The sequence below is a fragment of the Anomaloglossus baeobatrachus genome, chromosome 1, assembly GCF_048569485.1.
Source record: "Anomaloglossus baeobatrachus isolate aAnoBae1 chromosome 1, aAnoBae1.hap1, whole genome shotgun sequence".
NCBI lineage: Eukaryota > Metazoa > Chordata > Amphibia > Anura > Aromobatidae > Anomaloglossus > Anomaloglossus baeobatrachus.
Genome location: NC_134353.1, coordinates 955,358,452 through 955,371,527, shown reverse-complemented (window position 1 = coordinate 955,371,527; position 13,076 = coordinate 955,358,452). Strand labels below are relative to the sequence as shown.

The 13,076-nt window shown below is 52.1% G+C and overlaps 1 protein-coding gene across 1 annotated transcript in view; it reads left to right on the top strand.

Annotated features, from left to right (window-relative positions):
- LOC142257463 (uncharacterized) overlaps window positions 1–13,076 on the top strand; it is a 94,177-nt gene that overhangs the window by 62,255 nt on the left and 18,846 nt on the right. Inside the window, exons 6-10 of the mRNA XM_075329588.1 lie at window positions 5,888–5,965; window positions 11,332–11,508; window positions 11,591–11,714; window positions 11,796–11,863; window positions 12,065–12,167. Of these exons, the coding sequence (XP_075185703.1) occupies window positions 5,888–5,965; window positions 11,332–11,508; window positions 11,591–11,714; window positions 11,796–11,863; window positions 12,065–12,167 (550 nt within the window). The remainder of the gene's footprint in view (window positions 1–5,887; window positions 5,966–11,331; window positions 11,509–11,590; window positions 11,715–11,795; window positions 11,864–12,064; window positions 12,168–13,076) is intronic.

The window sequence follows — 13,076 nt, the reverse complement described above, 5'->3', positions numbered from 1 at the left end:
CTTTATTAAATCCAAAAGAACAGTAAACACACATAATAAAATCATTTAAAGGGAACCTGTCACCAGATTTGGGGCCTATAAGCTGCAGCCACCACCAGTGGGCTCTTATATACAGCAGTCTAACATGCTGTATATAAGAGCCCAGGCCACTGTGTATAACGTAAAAATCACTTTATAATACTCACCTAAGGGGGTGGTGTGGTGCAGACTGGTCGGATGGGTGTCTCCGTTCTCCGGTACCCGGCGCCTCCTCTTTCGGCCATCTTTGTCCTCCTTCTGTAGCCGGGGTGCATGACGCGTCCTAAGTCATCCACACTAGCCGGCATTGAGGTACAGCGCCTGCGCAAGACCTTAATGCCGGCGAGTGTGTATGACGTAGGACGTGTCATGCACCCAGGCATGTTAGACTGCTGTATATAAGAGCCCACTGGTGGTGGCCGCAGCTTATAGTCACCAAATCGGGTGACATGTTCTTTTTAAAAGCATGAACAAATCCCAAATGGCAACCTCCGCAAAAGTGTGATAATTTACTGTAATACAATACCCATATACAGTTAATGCGCATAACAATTCAGTACATGGAATAAGTATGTGCAGCGCCGCACAGGGACATGCGTATAAATAAATTCAACTTATTCTGTAATAAACCTGATCTGGGCGCTGCAGAAGGATTAGTATAGAAGAGACGACCGTCAGATAGCCCTGAATAATGCTCTGTGTGACAGTGCATGGAGCAGAGCCAGTATATCAGATGTGGCACTTATAATAACCCACTCTTATAATAGGTCCATAAACAATAATGCACAATAACAATACAGAGATTAAATATGCGTCGTGCTACACAGCCAGCACAGAGTCATGCGTATTGCTTCATTACAGGCTATTATAGCTCACTGCTAACATGTCAGGGCATCCATGTGATCCAATCAAATAACAAAAAAAGTAATACATAGGATCCTATACCCAGTATGACGATCCACTGAACCGTGCACTATAAATCCCGATATAGATGGGCAATAACCAATAAGTGCAAAAATATGCCAAAAAGAACAGAAATATACATGTGCTGGGCTAAGAGAAAGGGGGTGGAGGACGGGGATAAATGATCTGTGCGGCAAAGCATAAAGCAGGCCTGATGAGCCTGATCTAGTACTGCAAAAGAGTATTAGAGTAAAAGGGAAACTGTCAGCAAGCCCTAAATAAATGCTCTGTGCAGCGCTCTGCTATAGAGCATGAAGCAGAGCCAATGTACCAGACGTGGCACTGCAGAGGGGTATCAGCAGGAGGAAAGCCCCACGCTTATTGCAGTGATACATGGGGCTTCCCTGATACTCCCTCTACAGTGCAATATCTTGTATATTGGCTTTGCTTCATGCTCTATAACATAGCGCTGGTATATTGGCTCTGCATCATGCTCTGTTGCACAGCGCTGGTATATTGGCTCTGCTTCATGCTGTGTTGTACAGCGCTGCACAGAGCATTTACTTATGGCTTGCTGATGGTTTCCCTTTTAGTACAGAGCTATTACACACAGGGATGACACAACACAGGGCAGTTTATGTAGTGTTACAGGCAGACATCTGCACATTATTATACTCGCCTGCTCCTGTGCTGTGAGAGATGTTAGTGGCTTCTGCCTCCACTTCCTGTGGCTCCTGCTGGCTGTGATCAGTTCCTCTCCTCTGCTATTTCTCTCTGGTGCTTTTGCTCTCCCTTCTTGTTTTCTTATGTCAGCTCTCTGCTTCCTCAGCTTCTTCTGCCCTGTTGTCTTCTTGTCAGGTCTGTGCTTCTGCTCTGTTTAGCTGGTGCGTCGCAACATGGCCGCTGGTGAGCTGTCAATCAGGCAGATCTCGCCAGTGACCAGCCACCAGCAACGCGTGGAAGTGATGCTGCGCTTGGTAACTAAGGTAAATATCTGGTAACCAAGCGCTTGGTTACCCGATATTTACCTTCCTTAACTGCACACACCGCTTAGTGCTGGCTCTCTGCACTCCTAGCCAGAGTACACATCGGGTTAGTAAGCAAACCGCTTTGCTAATTTACCCGATGTATTCTCCGGCTGCGTGTGCAGGGAGCCGGCGCTGGCAGCCTGAGAGGTAAATATCGGCTAACTAAGCAAAGCACTTCACTTGGTTACCCGATATTTACCTTGGTTACAGCTTACCGCAGGCTGCCAGACGCCGGCTCCCTGCACATTCAGATCGTTGCTCTCTCGCTGTCAAACACGCCGATGTGTGCTTCACAGCGGGAGAGCAATGTCCAAAAAATGAACCAGAGCAGTGTGTAACGAGCAGCGATTTCACAGCAGGGGCCATGGCACTGCTCAGTGTCACACACAGCGAGATCGCTAATGAGGTCACTGCTGCGTCACACAAACCGTGACACAGCAGCGATCTCGCTAGTGATCTCGCTATGTGAGAAGTACCCCTAAGGGTACCTTCACACTTAGCGATGCAGCAGCGATCCGACCAGCGATCTGACCTGGTCAGGATCGCTGCTGCATCGCTACATGGTCGCTGGTGAGCTGTCAAACAGGCAGATCTCACCAGCGACCACTGAACAGCCCCCAGCCAGCAGCAACGTGCAAGCGACGCTGCGCTTGCACGGAGCCGCCGACTGGAAGCTGCGGAGACTGGTAACTAAGGTAAACATCGGGTATGGTTACCCGATGTTTACATTAGTTACCAGCGCTGTGTGCAGAGAGCAGGGAGCCGCGCACACTGAGCGCTGGCTCCTTGCTCTCCTAGCTGCTGTACACATCGGGTTAATTAACCCGATGTGTAATGCAGCTACATGTGCAGAGAGCAGGGAGCCGCGCACACTGCTTAGCGCTGGCTCCTTGCTCTCCTAGCTGCTGTACACATCGGGTTAATTAACCCGATGTGTACAGCAGCTACATGTGCAGAGAGCCGGAGCCGGCAGCACAGGCAGCGTGAGAGCTGCAGAGGCTGGTAACTAAGGTAAATATCGGGTAACCACCTTGGTTACCCGATGTTTATCTTGGTTACAAGCTTACCTCAGCTGTCAGACGCCGGCTCCTGCTCCCTGCTCGCTTCATTTGTCACTCTCTCGCTGTCACACACAGCGATCTGTGTGTCACAGCGGGAGAGCGGCTTTGAAGAAAACGAACCAGGGCTGTGTGTAACGAGCAGCGATCTCGCAGCAGGGGCCAGATCGCTGCTCATTGTCACACACAGCGAGATCGCTAATGAGGTCACTGCTGCGTCACAAAAAGCGTGACTCAGCAGCGATCTCGGCAGTGAGCTCGCTGTGTGTGAAGCACCCCTTAGAGTCTGACTGATTAATTGAGTTTGTGGACAGGAGTCTTTTATACGGGGGACAATGTAACACAGCTGTCTATAATGCAGGTAACAAGTTGATTAGGAGCTTCTTAAGGTACTGTCACACATAACGAGATCGCTAGCGAGATCGCAGCTGAGTCACCGTTTTGGTGACGCAGTTGCGATCCCGTTAGCGATCTCGTTATGTGTGACACTTACCAGCGATCAGGCCCCTGCTGTGAGATCTCTAGTCGTTGCAGAATGGTCCAGGCCATTTTCTTCAAAGGCGATGTCCTGCTGGGCAGGACACATCGCTGTGTTTGACACTGTGTAACAGGATCACAGTGACTGCTGAGATCGTTATACAGGTCGCTACTGCGATCTGTATTGTTCTGCATCGCTGGTAAGATCTGACTGTGACATCTCACCTGCGACCTCCCAGCGACTTACCTGCGATCCCTATCAGGTTGCATCGTTTTTGGGATCGCAGGTAAGTCGTTATGTGTGAAGGTACCTTTAGTGTCTGTAGGAGCCAGAAATGTTAATGGTTGGTAGGGGATCAAGTACTAAGGGTATATGCGCACGCTGCGTTCTGTCAAGTGCAGAAAAAAAATGCACCCTCTGGCAGACTGGATAACTATAAACACTGCGTTTGACAAAAAAAATGCATCCAAAACGCATGTATTTTGGATACATTTTGAATACATTTTGGATGCATTTTTATCAGTGCGTTCCCACTCAACTCTGCTACATCCCCATAGAGCATGGCTGGCTGCGAGACAGAGCCGCACGATCAGAATGAACTTGGATGAACTTCACCCGACTTCATTGTCATTGTACAGCTCTGTCTGTGTGCCACGGCCTGATTTGCGGTCACCGGTTAAGGACTCAGTGGTGACCGCAATCCTCTGAGTGACTAAAGTGAGCCGTGGGATTAGCGGTGCCGTCACTCAGGTTACCCGCGGCCAGCTGGAGTCCTCCACCCAAGACCGCAAATCACCTGAGTGAGGGCACCACTGATCGCGAGGCTCACTTCAGTCACTCGGGCGACTTGCTGTCACAGTTGGAGGACTTCAGCTGTGTCCGCACGTGGGTAACCTAAGTGACGTTATCGCTGATAGCGCGACTCACTTTAGTTGCTCCATGGAGCTGACAGAGAGCGGTCGTGGTCTGTGGACGCTCGCTGTCAGCTTCCGATGTAGCAGAGCTGAAAGCGTCGTAGTACCTCATGTGGATTATGTCGGATCTGGATGGATGTTTGGTGGGTAATAAAGTGGTGAAAGGGTGTTTTTTTTTTTTCCCCTGTTATTCCAAATAAAGGAATTTTCGGTGTTTGTGATTATTTTCTTTAACGTACAGATTAATCATTGCGGGTGTCTCATAGACGCCTGCCATGGTTAACCTAGGACTTATTGGCAGCTCTGGGCTTCCATTAACTACTTATTACCCCATTTGCCACCGCACCAGGGCAATTTGGGATGAGCCGGGTAGAGTCCTGGGTCTGTCGCATCTAATGGATGCGGCAATTTCTGGCGACTACTGGCTGATATTTTTATGCTGGGGGGGCTCCCCATAATGTGGGGCTCCCCACCCTGAGAATACCAGCCTTCAGCCGTGTGGCTTTATCTTGGCTGGTATCAAAAATGGGGGGCACCGCACGCCTTTTTTGTTTTAATTTATTTATTTTACTGCAATACCTAGACCCGCCCACCGGTAGCTGTGATTGGTTGCAGTGAGACAGCTGTCACTCAGCGTGGGGGCTCGTCTGAATGCAACCAATCATAGGCGCCGGTGGGCGGTGGAAGCCGTGATGAATATGAGATGTAATAATGAGCAGTCGACATGTTCAAAAGCAGGAGAAGACTTTAAAGCAGTGTGACAGCTGTGCAGCGCCGCGCCGGTAATCGGTGAGTATGAGAGAGGGGGAGAGGGAGGGACCGACAGAGACCGAAAGACCTGCATTCTGTTTGTCAAAAAAGCATGCAGAACGCAGCAATAATGCAGTGCAAGCGCAGTTTGGTTGTGTTTTGACACACCTCATTGATGGAAAATGCAACCAAAACGCACAAAAGAAGTGACATGCGGCTTTTTTAAACGCATTGATTTTGTGAAATATTTGGCATCCAAAATGCTGCGTTTAAAAAAGCAACGTGCGCATGGAAGTTGCTGACTTCTCATAGACTTTGCTGGGGAAGCACAACGCATGCATTTTTACAATGACAAGCTGCAGTTTTAAACGCAGCCAAAATGCAGGAAAAACCGCAATGTGCGCAAACAGCCTTATTTCTCTCTGCAAAATGCAAATAATTTTATATAATTTATACAATGTGATTTTCTGGATTTTATTTTGGATATTCTATCTCTCAATGGTAAAATTAACCTATCCCTAAAATTATAGACTGTTCATGTCTTTGTCAGAGGGCAAACTTACAAGATCAGCAAGGGATCAAATACTTATTTCCCCCACTGTATTTCCCCTTATTCTCTTCAGTTGTTTTTTTGTATTTTTTTTCCTTTTATTTGATTTCCTTATCATCTCATCCTCTGTATAATAAAGGATCAATTTTCTGTTTTCTTTTCATTTTTCCTGATTTGACACAAAAAAGATGATTAAGGACAAAGATAACATTATGGAGAAGATATTACACCTGAGTGTGGAGATAATCTTCCATCTTACTGGAGAGGTGAGAGGCTGTGATGTCATCACATTACATCATTATCTATGGAAATAACAGGATATGACCGGGGAGGTGAGAGGTTCTGATGTCATCACATTACATCATTATCTATGGGAATAACAGAGGATATGACCGGAGAGGTGAGAGGCTGTGACGTCATCACATTACATCATTATCTATGGGAATAACAGAGGATATGACCGGGGAGGTGAGAGGCTCTGATGTCATCACATTACATCATTATCTATGGGAATAACAGAGGATATGACCGGGGAGGTGAGAGGCTCTGATGTCATCACATTACATCATTATCTATGGGGATAACAGAGGATATGATCGGGGAGGTGAGAGGCTCTGATGTCATCACATTACATCATTATCTATGGGAATAACAGAGGATATGACCGGGGAGGTGAGAGGTTCTGATGTCATCACATTACATAATTATCTATGGAGATAACGGAGGATATGACCGGGGAGATGAGAGGTTCTGATATCACATTACATCATTATCTATGGGAATAACAGAGGATATGACCGGGGAGGTGAGAGGCTCTGATGTCATCACATTACATCATTATCTATGGGAATAACAGAGGATATGACCGTTGAGGTGAGAGGTTCTGATGTCATCACATTACATCATTATCTATGGAAAAAACAGAGGATATGACTGGGATGTGAGAGGTTCTGATGTCATCACATTACATCATTATCTATGGGGATAACAGAGGATATGACCGGGAAGGTGAGAAGTTCTGATGTCATTGTACCGCCCCGCGGCCTTGGCTGCGACCGCCGAACCGCTCGGATCCGTGCTTGTACTGCGGACGGTGGCTCGAGCTTCTCACGGACCCGGGGGTCACGTCGCTCTGCAAGGGAGTTTGGCGCTACGCGCGTGGGATGCGGGTATTTTGGTGTTGGGGTGGTTGTTCGTGACGCCACCCATGGGTTGTGGTGATAATGAGCACCACCGCTGCGGTGAAGGTGGAGGGCTCCCGGGAGCGGTGTTAGGGCGCAGCTTTGGTGTTAACCCCTCCGTTGGTAGGGGCGGTTGTTCCCAGGGCCCGGTTGCAGGGAGAGATGGTGCGGGGTGCAGGACTGCGGCGCGGTGCTGTGCGGTGCCGGATGGCACTGTTGTACTCACGATTAAATCACACAGAGTCACTGGTAAACCAAAAGAAGTGTTGAACGGGAGGCCCGCAGCGGACTGCAGTTCACTAGACTTGTTGGCAGAGTCCACCTTTCTCCTGTACCCAAGTGTAATTGGACCACGGTGCCGAAGCACGGGTGGTCCGCTCCCCGGCGGGTGCGTCGTAGAAGCTCCTTTGCCCGCAGGCGCTGGCCCTCGGATCTCTGGCCTTTGGCGGTGGCTACTATCCAGTCGGGTTGGGCTGTTGCCGTCAATTGGGACTTTGGTGGGAAGGGACCCCGTGAGGTCCAGACCTCAATCAGTTAATTTGACTATGGTGGTTGCCTATAGCCTAGTCAGGGTCTGAGTACCCTTCCTGGTGCTCCGGTATACTGTAGGCTCCCCGGTTCGGTTCCGGCGGGCTCCAACCCGCCTCCGGTCTCATACGGTTCCACCGGTCGTGTTCTCGGTCTCCTGCAGGCGGCCCCTGCCGTCTGCCTGCCTGATTGTAAAGGGGTCCTAAGCTCCAACCTAGGCCCCGCGCAGAGCTGTGTGTCACACTCCACTCCACTACTAACTGAACAACTGCTACTTGACAACTGACTACTGTTTTCCTGCCTCAGGCCAGCAGACTCCTCGGTGGGAGTGTCTTTCCGCCTGACTCCGCTCGCCTGCTGTGCCTGTCTAAAACTGAGGGAGGCAATCAGGGCTTGTGTTTGACGGGTGTTACCTTTCTAATGTGGGGGGGGGGTGTGGTGTATGTAATGACCTGTGACCCCTGGGGTGTCCAGGGCGTCACATTCCTCCTTGGTTTAATGCAGACCGTCCGCGGGCTGCCCGTCCACACCGGTTTATTTTTATTGTGAACTGAAAAAGATAAAAACGGGTAAACATTCAACAAGATAAGCTTTTTTTTTTTCATTTCTTCCCTTACGGGAGGCACATTCTTAAACCGTTGCAAACGGGGACATTTTTTTTAACAAACGGGACGGGTCCTTGTCCTTCCACTTTCCCACCCAAGCAACCTGAACCTTGATGCTGCCCCTAAGAAACGGGCAGCACCCTTCTTCCGCAGTCCGGAAAACGGGAACTGGCCCAGGCCACCCAAGCGGGAACGGGTACGGTGCTTTGCACCCGGCAGTCATGCAGGGGCCCCACGTCCAAGGGGACCCCTGCCCCCGGAGGATGGTCACCGGTTCCTGTAGTGACCGGACCGCAGTCTACTCTGCTGCGGGTCCTTCCTCCAACCAGCCTCTCCGGAGACTGGCAGTGCGGGAAGGCAAGAACGGGAAAGGGAAAGGGGCATTATTTACAGGCCCAATAGTTTTTGGGTTGGCTTGCAAGTTCTCAGACGTGTCTCTGGGGGTGGAAAAAGGGGCGACAACAGTCCCAACAGGGACGGGGCTCTTCAGCAGCCAACGGGCTACCTCAACATTGTAGGTCCCAACGGGGACTTGCAGATGGGTCCCAACGGGGACTTTAACTGGTGGACAACGGGGGTCCGCTGCCCTACTTTAGGTCGCCGTCGACGTATTCCTCCTCCAGCTCCACATCAGGGCTGTATGGCGGGGGAGGGGACTGGGGTCGCCCATGTACATCGCGGCTCACCCTCCTCCTGACATCCAGTGCGAACCAGCCCCTCTCCCCATAGTGGCGGGTGTAAAAAAAAACAGCTCCCCGGCCTTCTGGTCACGATGTGGGTGACCTAGGGTCAGATGGTGGTAAACGTCCCTCCGGGAGAAAAAGACTTCGGCCTCCTGGCCCGGTTCGTAAATAAACCCCCATCCACGCCGGGGGCAAAACTGCCGGACCTGGCCCTCGTAGGTCTGGCCCAGCGACCGGTATGGAGTGTTCCGGAGATTCTCTTTCTCCCGGATGGTGCGGACCAGTACCGCGGCCTTCTCACGAGCCTCAATTTCCCTGCCCGTCTGGCTCAGCTGCCGCACCCAAAATGGTGGTTCTGCATGCTCCCTCTGCGCGGGGGTCGGGCCCAGTCGGCGCTCCTCGATGCTGGCTACGACCGGCACCATCTGTGTTGGGGAGCTCCGCTGTGTCATGGCCTGTCTTGCTGCCTTGCAGCGACAACCCTCTGCTGCCTCAGCCGAGGCTTGGAGCTTGGGAGCGGCCAGCCTTACCTTCCGGGCCTCCTGCAGGTCAGCGTCCACCATCTTTCTGGCCGGGTAGGCTGCCGGGGCCTCTTAGGGCGTGGTCACTTCCGGGATCAGCGCTTCCTCACGGGGAACGGGCACCCTCCAGGGCAACGGGATCGGTGCCGGCCGGGCAAGCGGCCATCCGCGGGCTGCGTCTACAGGCCGGTCCTCGCGAGCAGGTGCGGTGGAATTCACTGCCAGTGTCGGGGGCAACGGACCGATCGGCGAGGCAGCGGCGACCGGTACGGACGGTGGGGGACACAGCAGGGTGAGCGGGAGCAGACCAGGCCCCTCGGCAGCAGTAGCCGTTCCCTCTGGGACATAGGGACGTGGGTCGCCTACCCGCTCCTTCAACACTGCCTCCACCTCACGTGCCCGCACGGCCGCAGCTACCTCCGCCATTTCGGCCACCCAACCTTGCACGGGTAGCTGGACCCGAGCCTGTAGACTGCTACTCAGCTGCTCCGTCCGGGCTTCCACCCACGCCGCTGTTCCGGGCGCGGGCCTGCTAGACGGGGCGGACATGTTTCTTGCTAGGGCTCCAGGAACAAAACGGGTGCAGAGTCCTGGCGTCCCTGCTTCTTATCCCCGGGATCACATGGGGACCGCTCTTCACCCGTCCCCCCTTGGTTTTCTTTAGCACTGCCTTCTTTTGGGGGCGGGGCTTCACTTTCACGCCTCCACTGCTCAGGGAAGACGACTCGAGCGGGAACTTTTCGCGCCCAAGATGGTGGATCTTCAAATTTTTCAGCGGGACGTCGCTGACTGGAACCACAAGGCGCACTTCTACGGGTGAGTAGACTGGATCGATCCTGTTCGTGACGCCAGAAGAGTCGATGTGTACCGCCCCACGGCCTCGGCTTTGACCGCCGAGCCGCTCGGATCCGTGCTCGTACTGCGGGCGGTGGCTCGAGCTTCTCACGGACCCGGGGGTCACGTCGCTCTGTAAGGGAGGTTGTCGCTACGCGCGGGGGATGCTGGTATTTTGGTGTTGGGGTGGTTGTTCGTGACGCCACCCATGGGTTGTGGTGATAATGAGCACCACCGCTGCGGTGAAGGTGGAGGGCTCCCGGGAGCGGTGTTAGGGCGCAGCTTTGGTGTTAACCCCTCCGTGGGTAGGGGCGGTTGGTCCCGGGGCCCAGTTGCGGGGAGAGATGGTGCGGGGTGCAGGACTGCGGCGCGGTACTGTGCGGTGCCGGATGGCACTGTTGTACTCAAGATTAAATCACACAGAGTCACTGGTAAACCAAACGAAGTGTTGAACGGAAGTCCCGCAGCCGTCTGCATTCAACTAGACGGGTTGGCAGAGTCCACCTGTCTCCTGCACCTAAGTGTAATTGGACCACTGTGCCTAAGCACGGGTGGTCCGCTCCCCGGCTGGTGCGTTGTAGGAGCTCCTTTGCCCGCAGGCGCTGGCCCTCGGATCTCTGGCCTTTGGCGGTGGCTACTATCCAGTCGGGTTGGGCTGTTGCCGCCATTCGGGACTTTGGTGGGAAAGGACCCAATGAGGTCCATACCTCAATCAGTTAATTTGACTACGGTGGTGGCCTGTAGCCTAGTCAGGGTCTGAGTACCCTTCCTGGTGCTCCGGTATACTGAAGGCTCTCCGGTTCGGTCCCTTACGGTTCCACCGGTCGTGTTCCCGGTCTCCTGCAGGCGGCCCATGCCGTCTGCCTGCTTGACTGTAAAGAGGTCCTAGGCTCCAACCTAGGCCCCGCACAGAGCTGTGTGTCACACTCCACTCCACTACTAACTGAACAACTGCTACTTGACAACTGACTGCTATTTTCCTGCCTCAGGTCAGCAGACTCCTCTGTGGGCGTGTCTTCCCGCCTGACTCCGCCCTCCTGGTGTGCCTGTCTAACACTGAGGGAGGCAATCAGGGCTTGTGTTTGACGGTTGTTACCTTTTCTAGTGTGTGTGTGTGTGTGGGGGGGGGGGTGTATGTAATGACCTGTGACCCCTGGGGTGTCCAGGGCGTCACATCATCACATTACATCATTATCTATGGGAATAACTGAGGATATGACCGGGGAGGTGATGGACTCTGGAAATGTCTGTAGTGATAATATTAATGTCTCCACACTTAGGATTACACCGTAGTGAAGACCTCTAGTGATCGCTGTCAGGCTCCTGTGTCTGAAGGACGGGGAGAAACCCAAAGCCCAATCCCGGGGCCTCCACCTCACCCCCGGATACATGAGGACATCAATGACCAGAACATCCTGGAACTCACCAACAAGATGCTTGAGCTGCTGACTGGAGAGGTGACACTGCTGGGAATGCTGGGACATTACACAGGACGGCACTGGAGGATTCTGGGTGATGACGGTATCATTGTGTTGTCAGGTTCCTATAAGGTGTCAGGACGTCACCGTCTATTTCTCCATGGAGGAGTGGGAGTATCTAGAAGGACACAAGGAGTGGTACAAGGAGGTGATGATGGAGGAGCTCCAGCCCCGCACATCACCAGGTAATAGACAGGACTGAACACACCCGGCCTATAATTATCTGTATGTAATAATGATGTCCGTCCTGTCTGTGTCTCCTGCAGGTCTCTCCAGTACGAGGACGACCCCAGAGAGATGTCCCGCTCCTCCTCCTCCTCCACAGGATCCTCAGGTAGATGGAGATCTCCCCTATGAGGTGTGGACGGCTGTGACCTCCTTGTGTTCAGTCTTGTTTTCTCCTCCAGTATTAGATGTTTTATACTTGTGTAATGAGAGCGGTGGAGACGGCAGGATCACAGCTGACCACAGACCTCACATGTCCGGATCTTATCTCCATTATTCCCGGGGACTTTTACAATATTTTGTTTTGCAGCTTTTGGGTCCGGATAAAGATCTGAACGATATTAATTCTCCAGAGAGAAATGTGAGGGGCGATCAGCGGAGTAAAGAGGAGATTCCTACAGATCACTGCCCCGGTGAGTACAGACCACCCAATAACGCACACAAGTCACACATTCCTATTTTCCGCTCTTTGCTGTGTCAGTTTCTCCAGCAGTATATTAACCCTTCATGAAATGTGATTGAATCTGTGATCCTGGTGCAGGTGATAACACGGGATGTGCAGTTATGTTATAGAGGAGAAATACAGCTGGACGTGAATTCTGCTGATGTGAGCGAGGACGAGCTCCAGCTCTTTCTTATTATCCGCTGTCAGGGCTGATCAGGGGTTTCTCCAGTTTAGGGACTAAAGGCCCCTTTACACGCTACGATTTATCTGACGATATGTCGTCGGGATCACGGTTTTCGTGACGCACTTCCATCGTCGTTAGCGACGTTGTTGCGTGTGACACCTACGAGCGACTCTAAACAATCTTAAAAGGTGCGAAAATCGTTAATCATTGACACGTTCCGTTTCAAAGTATTGTTCGTCGTTTGTAGCGCAGCAGACATATTGCTACGTTTGACACCCCGCCAGCGACGAACAAAATCGTTTGTGTGTTCGTCATTAGAGACGCAGGTGTGTCGTTACGAGCAATGCTCCACGCCTCCTCCGCTCTGATCGGTGCTTCCAACTGCATTCTGATTTGGCAGCCATGGTTGATGCTATGGTCAATTATACGTCTGTCGTTGCCGGAATCGTTGGGAGGAATGCTGTGTGACTGTGTCCACACAACCGCCTTGGTCAAACAATATATCGCTGAGCGATGTAGCGTCGTTTGTGAGATGTGTACGTGTGACCGCTAGAAAACGACCTATGAGCGATCTTGGCAAATAGTAGCAACGATCTGGGTGTGGCACATGGCTAACGAGATCGCTAGCGATATCGTTGTGTGTAAAGCAGCCTTAAGAATCCATTATCTCCTATTACAGTCATGTCAGTGTGT